The sequence below is a fragment of the Eretmochelys imbricata genome, chromosome 8 (assembly GCF_965152235.1).
Source record: "Eretmochelys imbricata isolate rEreImb1 chromosome 8, rEreImb1.hap1, whole genome shotgun sequence".
In the NCBI taxonomy this organism is placed as follows: domain Eukaryota; kingdom Metazoa; phylum Chordata; order Testudines; family Cheloniidae; genus Eretmochelys; species Eretmochelys imbricata.
This window is the reverse complement of record NC_135579.1, coordinates 75,610,955-75,626,013: the sequence shown is the minus strand read 5'-3', so window position 1 is coordinate 75,626,013 and position 15,059 is coordinate 75,610,955. Positions and strand designations below refer to the sequence as shown.

Genomic DNA, 15,059 nt, shown 5'->3' with positions numbered 1-15,059 from the left:
AATAACATCCTTTTAAATATCATTAAAGGCATTTCTCCTTGTGTGTGCCTGGCTGAGGTCTTGTATTGTGAATAGTTCTACTGACAGGTCCCTGCAAACAGAATCCAGTCTCACTCTCTGAACTCTGATAATATAGTGATCAGACTGCTCTCCACTTCAGTTCTTTTCTGAGTCCCTCTTCATTTTACATAGTAACACCATTTTACATATGTTTCCTTGGCCCAGGATTTCAGTGCAGTCTAACATTCTGATTATGCCCATCCAGCTGATCTCTAATCAGCCAGTTCCATTATATCCTTGAGATATGGCATCCCCATGATTTATATGCTCCTAGCTGACCTGATTTTCTAGATTTCCACCCTCCCTTCAGCAGCCATTCCTTGCTTCACCAGTGTTGTCTTAGAACAGCAAAGTTAGAAGTGATTTTGTCCTGGGAACGAGCTTTCTTCTTCAGGTGCCAGTCTTTTTTTCCCCGTGAACTGAATTTTCTGTTCAAGTTTATTCACAGTTAGGGCCTGAACCTCTAAAGTGCTGAGCTCTTCCTGGACCAGATTCTGCCTCCTTTACTCATGTTGAGTAGTACCATGCTATGTGAACAGTCCTTTTGAAATCAAGTACTACACAACACAGTTATAGGTGACACACTCAGGTGCCCTAATTTATGCCAACCACAATCGACTCTCACTGTAGCCAGTGGAAGTGGAGGGTGCTTAGCACTTTACAGGAGCCAATCATCATCTTGCAGGCTGGGCTCTGGGTAGCTTAACCTTTGTTTCAAAAGCCTGAAAGCACTCATTCAGTGTAGGCTGCATTTTGTCCAGTTCAGTATTTTGTTTCTCAGCAATTCCCTTATTAAACTTGCAAGGAGGGATATTGCAAAGAGATACTGTATGCAATGGATCTTCTTGTCATTTGACTGCTGTGGTGCATACGCTGAAGAAATCTGATTTTTCACTCTTCTGCCTATTTGAGGACTCAAATCTCATAACTTGCCAGGAGTTAAAAGACAGTTTGAATCTAAAAACCAAATAGGGGTTACACTTCAACTTGTTCGTAGGAACTCCTTGAAAAAGTGTCGATCTTGGTTGCCTGCCAAGCCCCATCTCGTGTGGATATTCCTCGTTGAATTGTGGTGTTCAACATTTTTTAGCTGTAGCAAGCTTCTTATATATTTCACTGCTTATCTGATTGGAGACTTGCAGATCAGACTACAAAATTCAGTCAGATTTTTGAAGCATCTAATTAATTGTTCATCTCCACAGCATACAGAGAACTACCACCAGTGTACATATGTTCCAAGAACAGCAGTGAAGGAAGTTTAGTTTAATAAACTAATAAATATATTTAAGAATGACCCTCTGGCATTAAAGTCTTAAACTAGTGCCAAGTAGAAAAGAAACCAAACGGGGGAATCCCTGCAGAAATTTGGCAGGTTTTTTGGATAAAACCAACAGGCATGTTCTGATTTGCGGGGGCAAGACTCATGCTTCAGGAAATAAAGTGATCATATGCAGGCGCTTCAGAAAGTGGGTTTTCTCCACATAGTCTTGTGTAACTGGCTAGGTGAATTACGCAGCAGTTTTGTCTTCTCCAGCATTACTGCAGGAGCACTGCTGAATTAGGCAGCCCACTGGTTCTGGTAAATGCTATATTTCTAATACTTGCTGGAGTTTGCTAAAATTTCCCACTGATTTCTACTATTCCCAGTCATAGTACTTGAAGGAGCCTCATATGGCTGGATAATATTCTGTGCCAGTTTTACGATACCTGGGCACTACCAGTTGTGCTGAAGATGAAGCCCTCATTTTCAACCGCTGGACTGTGCTCAGTGTGTATCTCAATTATTATTTACACTGTGTTTTGATATCAACATTGCTTTGATCTACAACACTGATTATGCCTTCAGAGCACAAAATTGAGAGTTGCAGCAAGTTAGTGAATGACTCTTTACTTTTTCTGATGCAAAATATGCATGCAGAATATGCTGGCACCCTCCACCTATCATCCAGGCCTGCATGAAAATTGTCCCCGCATGGAAAGCTGCACTCAGTACTCCCCACCCTCTTTGTGAAGATGTGGGGCATTATATGGCCAGATAGCATGAAAAGGCTTTCAACTGCCTTTGTAAGTGGTAAGAATTTCCTAATAGGCTAACTGAATGGGTACATGCAGTAAGTATGCTGCAGGTCAGCATCATATAGCAACTCTCCTGAACTGATTAACTCACAGAGTGTGTTCAGAAAAAAGGCAGCTGGAGGAAGAAAAAAAAAAGTTCACATTCTTTTAATTCAGGCTGAATCCTTGAGGCTACAAAGTACACGTGTCCAAGTTGGGGGCTACTTATCTTTCAAAATGGTAGAAGGGAACAATTCTTTGTGCAAAGCAGTTTAGTCCCTGTCCATTTCTTGGATAAAGCAATAAACAGAGAAAAACCTCAGTGACTTTCTGGCTAGCAAAAATAAATCCCACTCATCTTCATTTTTTGAGGATCAATCCTTTAAATGAAGAGTACAGGCTACCTGATTAGTCAGCATGATTCATTTACCCTTTTAGAAAATGTGACTTCTTAAATATTTGACTCCTCTAATGGATTCTGGACAAAATTTCCAAACTCGGCTGCCTAAAATAAGACACCAAAATCCCTACATAGGAACTTAATTCCATGGCCTGATTTTCAGACTTTTTATTCCCCTCTCCCACATGCCTCTTAATGAGGTCTCCATTCTAAAATATTGAGCATTATATTTAATAATTAAGACACAGAATGTAAAATACAAACTAAAATGTGCCTCATTCTCACCACTCCCTGTTCTGTTAAAAAAAAAAAACATACCTTCTCCCACTTTGATGTAAATGTTTCTCGATATTTTGAGTTCAGTGAAAGATGTGACTGCTCCATATTCCTTTTGGGCCCACTGTAACAGATGTTCATTTCCCTGAGGGAAAGGCTTTTCCTCAGTTTCTGCTGCCAAGGAGAAATTTCCCTTCTCAAACTGAAGAACGGAACCTGGAGATACCTGATGGGAACAAAACCCTATTTTTAATTGGACACATTTACCTAGGACAGAAGTATATTTTTTTAAAAAAAGCCATTTAATCTGTCACACAGAAATCCGTTCATTGCAAGTGATGAAGTGACATTTGCATGTTTTAAAATCTGCTTAACAGACAGTTTTTTAACACTGTTTAGACCACATGTAATCATTTTTAAATATCACATGATCAGAACGAACACAAGGTCACGCTTGTCCAGGTGAGCCGAAGATAATGACTGAAAGCCTCACCAGATGAGAATACCTTATTAAATAAAAACTCATATTGTTGCTTTCTTAACAGGAGCCTGTGTCTGGAGGCTTGAAATATCTGGTCCAAAATGTAAGAGCAACCATACACCTTTAGAAAGGAGCTGAAAAATACACTACACTATGAGGCCCTGATGGGCAACCTAACACCTCACTCATAATCATTTTAAAAATAATGAAAACTGAGGAATAGTGCATGTCACTATAATGAGGATATGTGCAAAAGCCTTGGGATATTCAAATATGTCGGCTGCAGAAGCAGAACAGAGTGAAATGAAGAATGAGAGCCGAATAATTCTTAGTTGTGTCATGGTAAGTCCAAGCAACTCCATGGACTTTGGTGGAGCAACAATGGAGTCAATCTGCAGCAGGTGAGATCAGAGGGCCAGACTGGCCCCTGCATGTGGGCTGATTTCTGCCATACTGGTGGTGAAAAGCAGCCCTAAAGCAAGCATTACTAGCCCAAGGAAGATCATCCCAGTCTCAGGGGATCGTCTGGTGGCACCGAACTGGCATTACAACTCCTATGACATCCTCTTCCCTGCACCCTGGCAACTCCTGGCTGTCATATTGATCCTTTGGGGCTGGCCACTGACAGCTAGGGTAATTTAGAGCATCTGTAGATGGTTCTAATGTACATCTTCGAACTGGATCAGTGCACAGTGGGCTCAGGATTCGAGGAGCTCAAAGGCAGCTAAAAATCATCAATGCTAGACTGTATTTTGTGCTTGTTCAATGTGACTGATAATTGTGGCCTGATATCTGCTCCACATGGTCTACCAATGTTGGTCCTTCAAATCCTGATTTCAGCAGAGTCTATCCAGTCAAGTCTAATGAGAACATGGGGGGGCGGGGGGGGGGGGGAAGAGATACAGGAAGATAGATAACTTTTTGTTGTGATATCTCAGTGCAAAAAGGATTTACAACCTAGAAAATTTCCTTCTGTGAGAAAGCACGAAACTCTCTGATGCTGGAGCAGAGCAAAGCAATGATAAGGGGAGACAGAGATATTTAAGATTTCTTCAGACTGTATATTTTCCATAGCAGTATGAAAAATGTTTGAAAGAATATACTACTCAAGTCCTGCATGTACCCCAGATAATTAAATCAATGGGCCACTGGTCCAAATAACCTGTTCTGAACAAATTAGAAAACATTTTCCTGACTTCATCCCAGAAGACCTAGACATATCTTATAACCACACTGGATGTGCATAAAGCTGAGCTGCAATTACATTTAAACAAAGATTTAGGTGGTGGCAGTATGATCAGGTCCCAGCCTGAGAGGGAGATGGTGACTCCAGAAGTCTCCTCACTGCTTTGAAGAAAGAGTACATTGCAACAGGTCTACCACAGTCTATCACACACTCTGGTGCTGAAGAGAGTGTTGGTGGGAATAGGAGGTGTAGAGTCTTGACTCCACCCCCTACCCATCCACCATGCATGATTGGGGGAGGGGTAACATAGCTGCTGTGCAAAGCTGGAAATGGCAGTATGATGTAGCAGTGCAAGGGAGAAAGGGGGTGTATCATGCACTTTTCTCACTTACACAAGCAAGCAAAACAGGCCAACAGGCCTACTTCCCCAAGAGAACAGATATTTGTTCATATTTCTGCAACGTGAACATCTTTTTACTGCAATTCATCCTGCACTCTTCTTTTGATGGAATGAACATGCAGTCTGGTTTTGAACTGCAAGTCTAATGCGACTTTAAGCATTATAATCAGAGCAATGAATAAAACATCATAATCTCTACTCTATCCTGCACATTATTTATGCACATGCTTCTCCAGAATAATAGCCATTTACATCTGTCTAGCTTTATAAACAAAATACAACAATGAGCTCATTCAAAGGAATAAACTAAAATCAGTTATTTTTATATTAAACATCTATCATTGCAAACCAACAGCAACTCATTATTAACTTTGCTAGAACCATTATTAAAAGTACCAGTTTGGGACACTGTAAACCAACCTGCTTAGCAAATACAAATGCTCATCAAAGTGGAGAAACAGCTTGTATGTTCTAGCATGTTAAACTCTTCTAAAGTTCTTTCCTACATCCATTGATATTTGTTAGTATTATCAATCATTTTTTGTGAGGACACACTGCACAGATCACATAAACTTCTCTTTTTTGAAGAGAGAAGACCCTTGTACTTCAGAGTTCATTTTGACCAGACCTGTCACAGAAAATAGCTTAGGAATCCTTTATCCCTTTGCCAGAATAGTTTTAAAATTTAGTCTAACATCTGTTTCAACTCTGGATGATCTTTATTTGTTGCTGTTCATATGATTATCATAAAACATTTTTCATAAAAAGGTTATATTCAGCACAACATAAGATACACGAGTTTAGCACATTTCTGAAGCAAGAAAGTAAACTCTGCATACCATAGGAAAAAACAGTGAGGGACCAAAACACTGTCTAAAATGTATTTGACAATTATGGCTTGATTTTCAAAGATGTTGGGCACCTGTATGTCCCCATTAAAGTCTGTCTACAGTAGGATAACCCCAGTTCTATGTTTTGGGAAAAGGCAGCAACAAGGAGACATATCCTAAACAGAAAAGTACAATTTGTTAAAAGAATTAATCATGTTATAATGCAGATTTTGAAGTCTGCCTTAAATTGGAGCCAAACCAATTTCTGGAGAAATTCCAGTGTCCGAGATGCGGCTACACTATGGATTAATTTGACCCAACACATCTCTAAGGTATGTTAACATTGCATAATAAGGTGTAATACAAGGTGCCTTACAAGTTTTAATCTAGCTACCACCAGTAACAATAGTAGTGATGACATGGTGGCAGAGGTTTAGTATGGACTAACAATCCAAGTACGAGCCTGCTGGGCCACTGTGTGTTCACTGCAGCATACACATACCCTAAAATGTAATTAATTAGGCCCTACAAATATTTATGCACGTTCCTACCTTTACATATGTGAGTTGGTCCCATGGAACAATTCTTGTGCATATAGTCAAGCACATATATGTTTGCAGGATCAGGGCCTTGATCAGCTATGACTTTACACTAGAAGTCAATGGACACCAGTATACCACTGCACTTCCCACTATCAGCAATAAGATAAACCCTGAATTACCACAGTTATGCTACACAGTACTGAAGAAATGTGGGTCCTGATTGTCATTTAAACACTTGAAAATGCCGAGTGAAGGTGCCTTACTATAAATGAATATCAGGCCTATGAGCTTTAAAGACTAGAGTGTCATGAAACATAATTCATCTGACAATAGAAAAACTTTGGGATCTTTGGATGGAAATGGTTATCTACTATTAATGACCGTAAGTTATTACATCATTTCAAATAAAATTTTAGTGCAGGCATGTTGTTCTGACATTTACTTATCTGATTCATTTTAAAGACACATTGACTGAGAACTTTCTATGCAAAGGAAGAAAGGATACTTTTGAACACTGAGCTGAAAAATATATTAATATGTGGTAGCTTACTGCAATGCACTTTTCATTCTATTTTCCATTTATGTTTCAACTGATCCCATGTCTGTTAACAGCATAGGTTTCCTCCTCAGAATTTGTTTGATTTTCTATTTGTTTGCGAATTAAAACTTTGAAACACTCTACAACATTCTTTGGCATGACAAATGTCTTCCTGTGGGAATGAAGCTGACAACAAGATCTAAGTAGGAACAAACTGAAGGACAGAAGGCAAAACAACTAGCAAATGTAAGGGTATATTATAGAATGTAGATGTTAGATAGCTAATAAAACATCTTTAAATACATATTAAGCTTTTTATTCACTTTTTAAAAAATCATGCACAAGTTTGCATATTAAATTTTGGTCCCACTACCAGATTTGAAAAAGAAGAGCAGAACTCTGCTTTGTCTGCCAGTGCTGGGATTTTTACTACAAGGACTTAAGGCTAGGTTAAGTGAGCCAACCACATTATTTTTTTTGGACTGGGTTCAACAAACTCTTCCAAAAGAAAGAAAGAAAAAATCAACCATCACTTTGTTTCAACACCTGCCTTTGTACATTAACTACTTACCCTATAGAACCAATCTCTCGGAAAGCAGCCTTACTCCTTAAAGCACCCAGGACATGTAGGTGCACTGAAATTAAAAGTACCATCATTCAATCAAAGATATTTATAACGTTTATCTGAGTGCTACACAGCTCAATTGGTTGGCTAGCAACACACTGTGTCAGGCATGCTATTGTCCTCTCACTCCATCTCCTTCTTTATTTGCTGGCTTCATAGCCATGGGGTGGAAAAAGTATTCCCGTACACTCTTTCTTGCTGTTGCATTTGATGTGGTGATTTCTAATGCCCTCAGTACTGCTGTCACCATTTCTTTTCCTTTTGAATGCACTGAACATTCTCAGATGATGGAGTGAAGGGGAATTTCTCAAACTTGACACACTAAGTCTGGAAAACAGTGTGCAGGCCCAAAAGATACCGATGAGGGAAGTTACTAATCACAGAAGAGAAAGTATTTCTAAGGGCTATTCTGCCTTTCAAGTAAATGAGAACTGGGCAGCTACATCCCTTTCTCCATGCAATATTCTCATTCTCCCCCCCCCCCCCCAAAAAAAAAAATCCATTCTTGGGGCTTGGAGAGAATTTCTACAGAAAACAAAAACTATTTAGGAAGAGATATTGTCTTACTGCACACTCCTATCCAGCAGCAGCATATTGGTCACAGAGGGGAACTCGCACTGCAACAGGGATTTCCTTTGATTGTCCAGAGACAAAAAAAACATATGTCCCTGATTCTAAAGAAGATCCTGTATATGTCTCTTAAGAGAGCTATTCAGCCTTATAGAAAATGTGTCCTTGTAATGCTGCCAAGGTCCTTTTGTGCTTGACTTATTTTATGAGTGAGTGCTTATTATGCAAGTAATAGCGCCTCAGGGGCAATATTAACTTGAATGCCCCATTTTAAACAACTTCATAAATATTCCACTGGTGAATGAAAACAGTTTACACATTCAAGGTGGTTCCTTCTGCCTCCACAGGTTAGCTATCTTCGTGGGAGATTATCTATATTAATCATATATAGCTAGCCATACATGTCACATTAATTTATCTGAATGCGTAACAATATTCAAAACTGACATGTTTAACTTACACAACTGAATGCACATGAAGATCAACAAACTAAATAAGCCTGTTAAAGGCTTCTGATAGAGTCTACTAAAATATTTCTAGGAATCCGTTTCAATTTAGTAGGAAGAAAAGAAGGCGAGAACTAAGATATAGACATGCACGTCATTACAGCTGCCTGGTTTCCACTGAAATCGAGGACTAACACACACTGTAGTGATTTGTTATTTCTGCATTAATCACTAGGCTCTGTTAGTGGGATGCAGAAGCCTTCTCCCCATTTCTGCAAACTTCCACAGGCTACAGCACTAATTTCCTGTGGCACAGTAAACCTAGTCACTGAAGCAAGAGAAGAGGAGGAGGAGCCATGATGATACAAGGGAGGAAGATAACCCTGAATGTCAGCTCCACCCCTTCTAGTTTCTCACTGGAAGAACGAGGTGGGCAAAACTGCCATCTGGGAACACATTTCACTCTTTGTACCAATATGGCTGCTCATCTTTACCTTCACGTCTTGGCTTAGTGTCAGGCCAAGGATGCATATATGGAGTGGTGGTCCTAAGAGTCAGGCTTCCTGTCACCTGGCATTAGCTGCGGGGTGGGACTTCCTATAAGAGGGAGCCTGCTTGACCAGTCATAGGAAGGGCAGAGACTTGAGGGGATACAGAGGAGGTGAGGGGATACAGGCAGGGGCTCTTCACACCAGCCATATGAAAAGGCCTGGATATAGTGTAAGGCAGGAGCTATAGCCTAAGAGGCTTGAAGAAATACTAGGCAGCAGGACCTAGGTTTTGGAAAGAACTGTTGAGCCCAGCAAGAGGCTGAAGTAACTGGAGTGGGAGAAAGCCATGTTTTGATTTAAGCTGATATTTGACGATATTGTTTTAATAAATTGATCCCAACGAGTGTAACTGGACTCAAAAGCAGCTGGATGCAGAGTCCTGGAAGGAAAACTGAGGCAGGATGCTAGATAGGGTAAAACCTTGTTACACTCATGCTGAAGCATAGAGCAGCTTTTCCAAACAGGGAGGGCTCTAGGTTTTTTGCCACCCCAAGCAAAAAATTTGCCGCCCCAAGCTCTGAGAGCACAACTGCCCAAGCAGAAAAAAAAAGGGTGGCCGGAATGCCACCCCTTGAAATGTGCCGCCCCAAGTACATGCTTAGTTTGCTGGTGCCTAGAGCCGGCCCTGTTTCCAAAGATTCCTGCCTGGCTCAAATCCAGAGAAAGTGATACACAATATAGCTGAAAGGTGTTTACATATTATAAAGTTCAGAACAATATTTTGGGATGTCACTGTAATACACAGATATGTTTGTCATGTACCTCATAATTGTGTAGCTTGTTTGTGTAGCTTAGTCGAATTGCTGCCTCTCCTTTCTCGGATTCCTTTGTGAAACAATTTTAAAATGAAAAATCCAGTTATTTAAAGAAACACTAGTGGAGTTTTAGGCTTACATCTGATTTATTGTACTGTAAAATTTGATCTGATTTGGATAGTTCATCAGATTCTAAATATATATTTAACCTATCATTTTCCACCACCCCTACCCCATAAATCCTTCATCTATTGCCCATAACTTTAAAAAAGCAACAGCATGAGTGGCCTGAACTTCCACCTGATATGCATGAAAGTAAAGATTCCAGTTTTGTAGCCCCGATAAAAACAATACTTAGTATTCTGAATTTGTCTATGTGACAAAAGTTCACAGAGCAATTTTCTGGCATGATAAAGCTCTACAGAAGTTACTGTACACTGAACACTGTTTTTAATTATACCAATGTATTATGCTGAAGTTATTTCAAAATATTTCTGTGGGAGACATTTGCCAAGTAGAAAAGGGTAAAAAACTGGAAGGATGGGGAATTATTTTCAGGCTTCTGAGTGGAAAAACAATGGAGATTTAAAAAACCTCTCAATCCAATATAAATTGTAAATGTCCTTTTAAATTATTCTAAGCACAATTTCCCGACACTGAAAATCAGCTGCATTCTCTTGCAGTCATGAAAGGTCACTATTTATACACATTTTATCGCTAGTTATGTATTTCCTATCCTATCTCACTCTTCTTCTAGCAGAGCATTTTGCTTACATCTGCAGCTGTTTAACAAGTGATTGCAAATTTAGCCTCCTGATTTCCCGTTAAATACTAGGCACAGGAAAACAAATAGCACTTGTTTTTCAGTGAGTTTTGTCAATCATCCAAAATATAGTGCAAACCATACAACTGCCTGTGGTTTGGTGGCAGAGACCCAAAATATTTGAGCCATATTTTTTTGTCAAGTAAAGAGAGTAAACCAACTTTTGGCAGAAATAATGAGTACACAGCTTCCCTCCTTCCCCTTCAAAAATTCATAAATGTTTTTTAATTACTAAACTTTATTCTGGAATTAATTTTTTTCACTACTATAAGTTTTTTTTTTAAAATGTGAAGCCTACAGATATAATACAGTTATTTGTTATTTTTTTAACTTGTTCCACCTTCCCCCAGACTCCATTTTACTAACTTTCCTGACATGAGTAACCCCTTTAAAGTCATTAGGGTTGTTCACATGAGTAAAGTTACTCATTTGTATAAGTGCTTTCAGGGCTCATATCCGTTACTCACTAGGATTACTTAAGTACGTACCCTTCAAAGTAAGGGTTGTAGGATCAGGTTCTTCATAAACAGTTATAAATAATTACACATGATGATTTCTGCCAGAAAGTCACAAAGGACTGAGTATAAATTTTCTATGGCAATTTAATTCTCATTTCTGCACTAAGATGTTTCACTTTCCTAGCAAAGGTGTTTATACCTTCAAGTCAGCGGGACTGCTAGGGGTACCCGCATGGCCCCACAGTATGCCAATACTTTTATGGCTGACTTAGAACAATGCTTCCTCAGCTCTCGTCCCCTAACGCCCCTACTCTACTTGCGCTACATTGATGACATCTTCATTGTCTGGACCCATGGGAAAGAGGCCCTTGAGGAATTCCACCAGGATTTCAACAATTCCCACCATCAACTTCAGCCTGGACCAGTTCACACAAGGGATCCACTTCCTAGACACTACAGTGCTAATAAGCGATGGTCACATACACATCACCCTATACCGGAAATCTACTGACCTACATGCTTACCTACATGGCTACAGCTTTCATCCAGACCACATCACATGATCCATTGTCTACAGCCACGCTCTAAGATACAACCACCTTTGCTCCAATCCCTCAGACAAACACCTACAGGATCTCTACCAAGTGTTCTTAAAACTACAATATCCACTTGGTGAAGTGAAGAAACAGACTGAGAGCCAGAAGGGTACCCAGAAGTCACCTACTACAGGACAGACCCAACAAAGAAAGTAACAGAACGCCATTAGCCGTCACCTATAGCCCCCAACTAAAACCTCTCCAGCGCATCATCAAGGATCTACAACCTATCCAGAAGGACGATCCCTTACTCTCACAGACCTTGGGAGACAGGCCAGTCCTCGCTTACAGACAGCCCCACAACCTGAAGCAAATACTCACCAGCAACTACATACCACACAATAAAAACACTAACCCAGAAACCAAACCCTGCAACAAACCCCAGTGCCAAATCTGTCTGCATATCTATTCAAAGGACACCATCATAGGACCTAACCACATCAGCCACACCATCAGGGGCTCATTCACCTGCACATCTACCAATGTGATATATGCCATCCTGTGCCAGCAATGCCCCTCTGCCATGTACATTGGCCAAACCGGACAGTCTCTACGCAAAAGAACAAATCTGACATCCGGAATTGTAACATTCAAAAACCTGTAGGAGAACACTTCAATCTCCCTGGTCACTCAATAACAGACTTAAAAGTGGCAATTTGTGAACCAAAAAAACTTCAAACATGGACTCCAACTGAATTGTCTCATTAGACTGACTCCCCACTTGGTAAGGCAACTCCCATCTTTTCATGTACTCTGTATATATACCTCCTACTGTATTTTCCACTCCATGCATCTGATGAAGTGGGTTCTAGCCCACAAAAGCTTATGCTCAAATAAATGTGTTAGTCTCTAAGGTGCCACAAGGACTCCTCGTTGTTTTTGCTGATACAGACTAACACGGCTACCACTCTGAAACCTGTTTTCTGCATGGTGTTTTTGGTTGGTTGGTTTTTTTGCAAGCCTCCCCTCCACCCCCGAGCTGTAGCACAGGCAAGATGTTTTCTACAGGTTTTGGGAGCTGTTTTTATAAATTTTCAGGCATCAGAATCTAGTTATATCAATTGCAATACTCAATTCTGACCTATAGAATCCTGATAGTCTGATCCAGAGTCTCTTGAGCAGAGAGCTGCCAAACTATACGGTGTTTTTATGATGTGTAAAAATATCCAGTCAGGACCAAATACATTTCATCCTGTGACCTAATTGAGGATTTTAACTTGCATCTCCAGAGTAAAGTGAGTGCACCCATTCTACAATGCAACCCTTGTTGCAATGCATCAGAGGACTTCAAAATACCTAATACCCATAAATCTACTTTTGGAATAAATAAAGCAAATCAGTTAAGATTTTTCTTCTCATACAAATCTCAACTATTTCCCCACTGCTACTAAATTAACCAGTTAGTGCAGTGCAGAACTCATGTCCTAACCAAGCGTTTGAAAATAAAGTCTACCTAATGTTCAGTGCAATTTTGTTCACCATGCAAATAAAAAATAAATAAAACCATTTAGTCATCATGCATTCACTTTTTTGTGACTCATATACAGAAATTCATCATTTGACTCACTGCCCACAACTTCAATACTCTTGATCATGCTGCTGTTTCCTAGGTAGCCAGCAGAGCTTCAGACAGAGCACACTGTCAGCAGAAACCAGGCCCCAGCAGCAATCTCACCCTTCAAAATACTTTTTGAAAAAAAAAATACAAAAGAAATTATTACTAAGAAATAGTGTAGTAAAAACAAACTAAGCAGTGGGAGTAAGATGAAATTAGCCCATTTAACCTTTTGTACAGCACTATGTACAGAGACTACAATACTGTAATCCTTATTGGGTCACTTGTGAGGACGGGGATTACAGTATTTATGTTGACTTCACCTCTTATGAGTTACTGATCCCATCTTTCTCGTTACAATGAGGACACCACTGGGCTAAATTTTCCTGTGACTTGTTTACCATGTAACTCCATTCATTTCAACAGTGTTGCCCAGGTTGTGAGTTGCTACTGTTTGCTAGATGCCAGCAATTGAATCTCAGTGATGTCCAAGACAATGCAGAGTGGGTCCAAAATTTGCATCTAAATGACCATAATTTTTTATGGATACAATATAATATAATAATATACTGATAGAATAATAATATTTAGCTCTTAAATGCAACTTTCTATCCAAGATCCCAACACATTTTGTCAAGGTCGGTAAGTAATATAATCCTAAATTTACAGATGGGGGAATGAGGCAGAAAGAGATGAGGTGACTTGAGGAAGATTACACAATAAATCACTGGATGAGTGGGAAACTTCTTACTCTCAGTCCAGTGCCCTGTTCATAGTACAACTATTTTCCTATTTATAACACTACAACTCTATGGGTATGTCTACACTATGAAATTAGGTTGAATTTATAGAAGTCGGGTTTTTAGAAATCGGTTTTATATATTCGAGTGTGTGTGTCCCCACAGAAAATGCTCTAAGTGCATTAACTCAGCGGAGTGCTTCCACAGTACTGAGGCTAGAGTAGACTTCCAGAGCGTTGCACTGTGGGTAGCTATCCCACAGTTCCCGTAGTCTCCGCTGCCCATTGGAATTCTGGGTTGAGATCCCAATGCCTGATGGGGCTAAAACATTGTCGCGGGTGGTTCTGGGTACATATTGTCAGGCCCCTGTTCCTTCCCTCCCTCCGTGAAAGCAAGGGCAGACAATCGTTTTGCGCCTTTTTTCCTGAGTTACCTGTGCAGACGCAAGCATGGAGCCCGCTCAGCTCACTGTCATCGTATGTCTCCTGGGTGCTGGCAGACACGGTACTGCATTGCTACACAGCAGCAGCAACCCATTGTCTTGTGGCAGCAGACGGTGCAATAGGACTGGTAGCCGTCATCGTCATGTCCGAGGTGCTCCTGGTCGCCTGTGTGAGGTCGATCAGGAGTGCCTGGGCAGACATGGGCGTAGGGACTAAATTTGGAGTGACTTGATCAAGTCATTCTCTTTAGTCCTGCAGTCAGTCCTATTGAACCATCTTATGGTGAGCAGGCAGGTGATACGGATTGCTAGCAGTCCTATTGCATCATCTTCTGCCGGGCAGGCAAGAGATGAGGATGGCTAGCAGTCCTATTGTACCATCTTCTGCCGAGCAGCCATGAGATGTGGATGGCATGCAGTCCTTCTGCACCGTCTACTGCCAGCCAAAGATGTAAAAGATAGATGGAGTGTATCAAAACAAGGAATAGACCCAGATTTGTTTTGTACTCAAATGCGAACACTTCCCCCCCCCCGCCCCCCGTCTAGGGGACTCATTCCTCTAGGTCACACTGCAGTCACTCACAGAGAAGGTGCAGCGAGGTAAATCTAGCCATGTATCAATCAGAGGCCAGACTAACCTCCTTGTTCCTATAAGAACAATAACTTAGGTGCATCATTTCTTATTGGAACCCTCCATGAAGTCCTGCCTGAAATACTCCTTGATGTAAAG

At 40.5% G+C, this 15,059-nt stretch overlaps 1 protein-coding gene across 3 annotated transcripts in view; it reads right to left on the bottom strand.

The window, feature by feature from the left end:
• Positions 1-15,059, bottom strand: part of TGFBR3 (transforming growth factor beta receptor 3) — a 179,660-nt gene that overhangs the window by 48,094 nt on the left and 116,507 nt on the right. For all 3 annotated transcript variants that reach the window (XM_077824946.1, XM_077824948.1, XM_077824947.1), the window contains one exon: positions 2,834-3,017. In XM_077824946.1, coding sequence (XP_077681072.1) covers positions 2,834-3,017 — 184 coding nt within the window. The remainder of the gene's footprint in view (positions 1-2,833; positions 3,018-15,059) is intronic.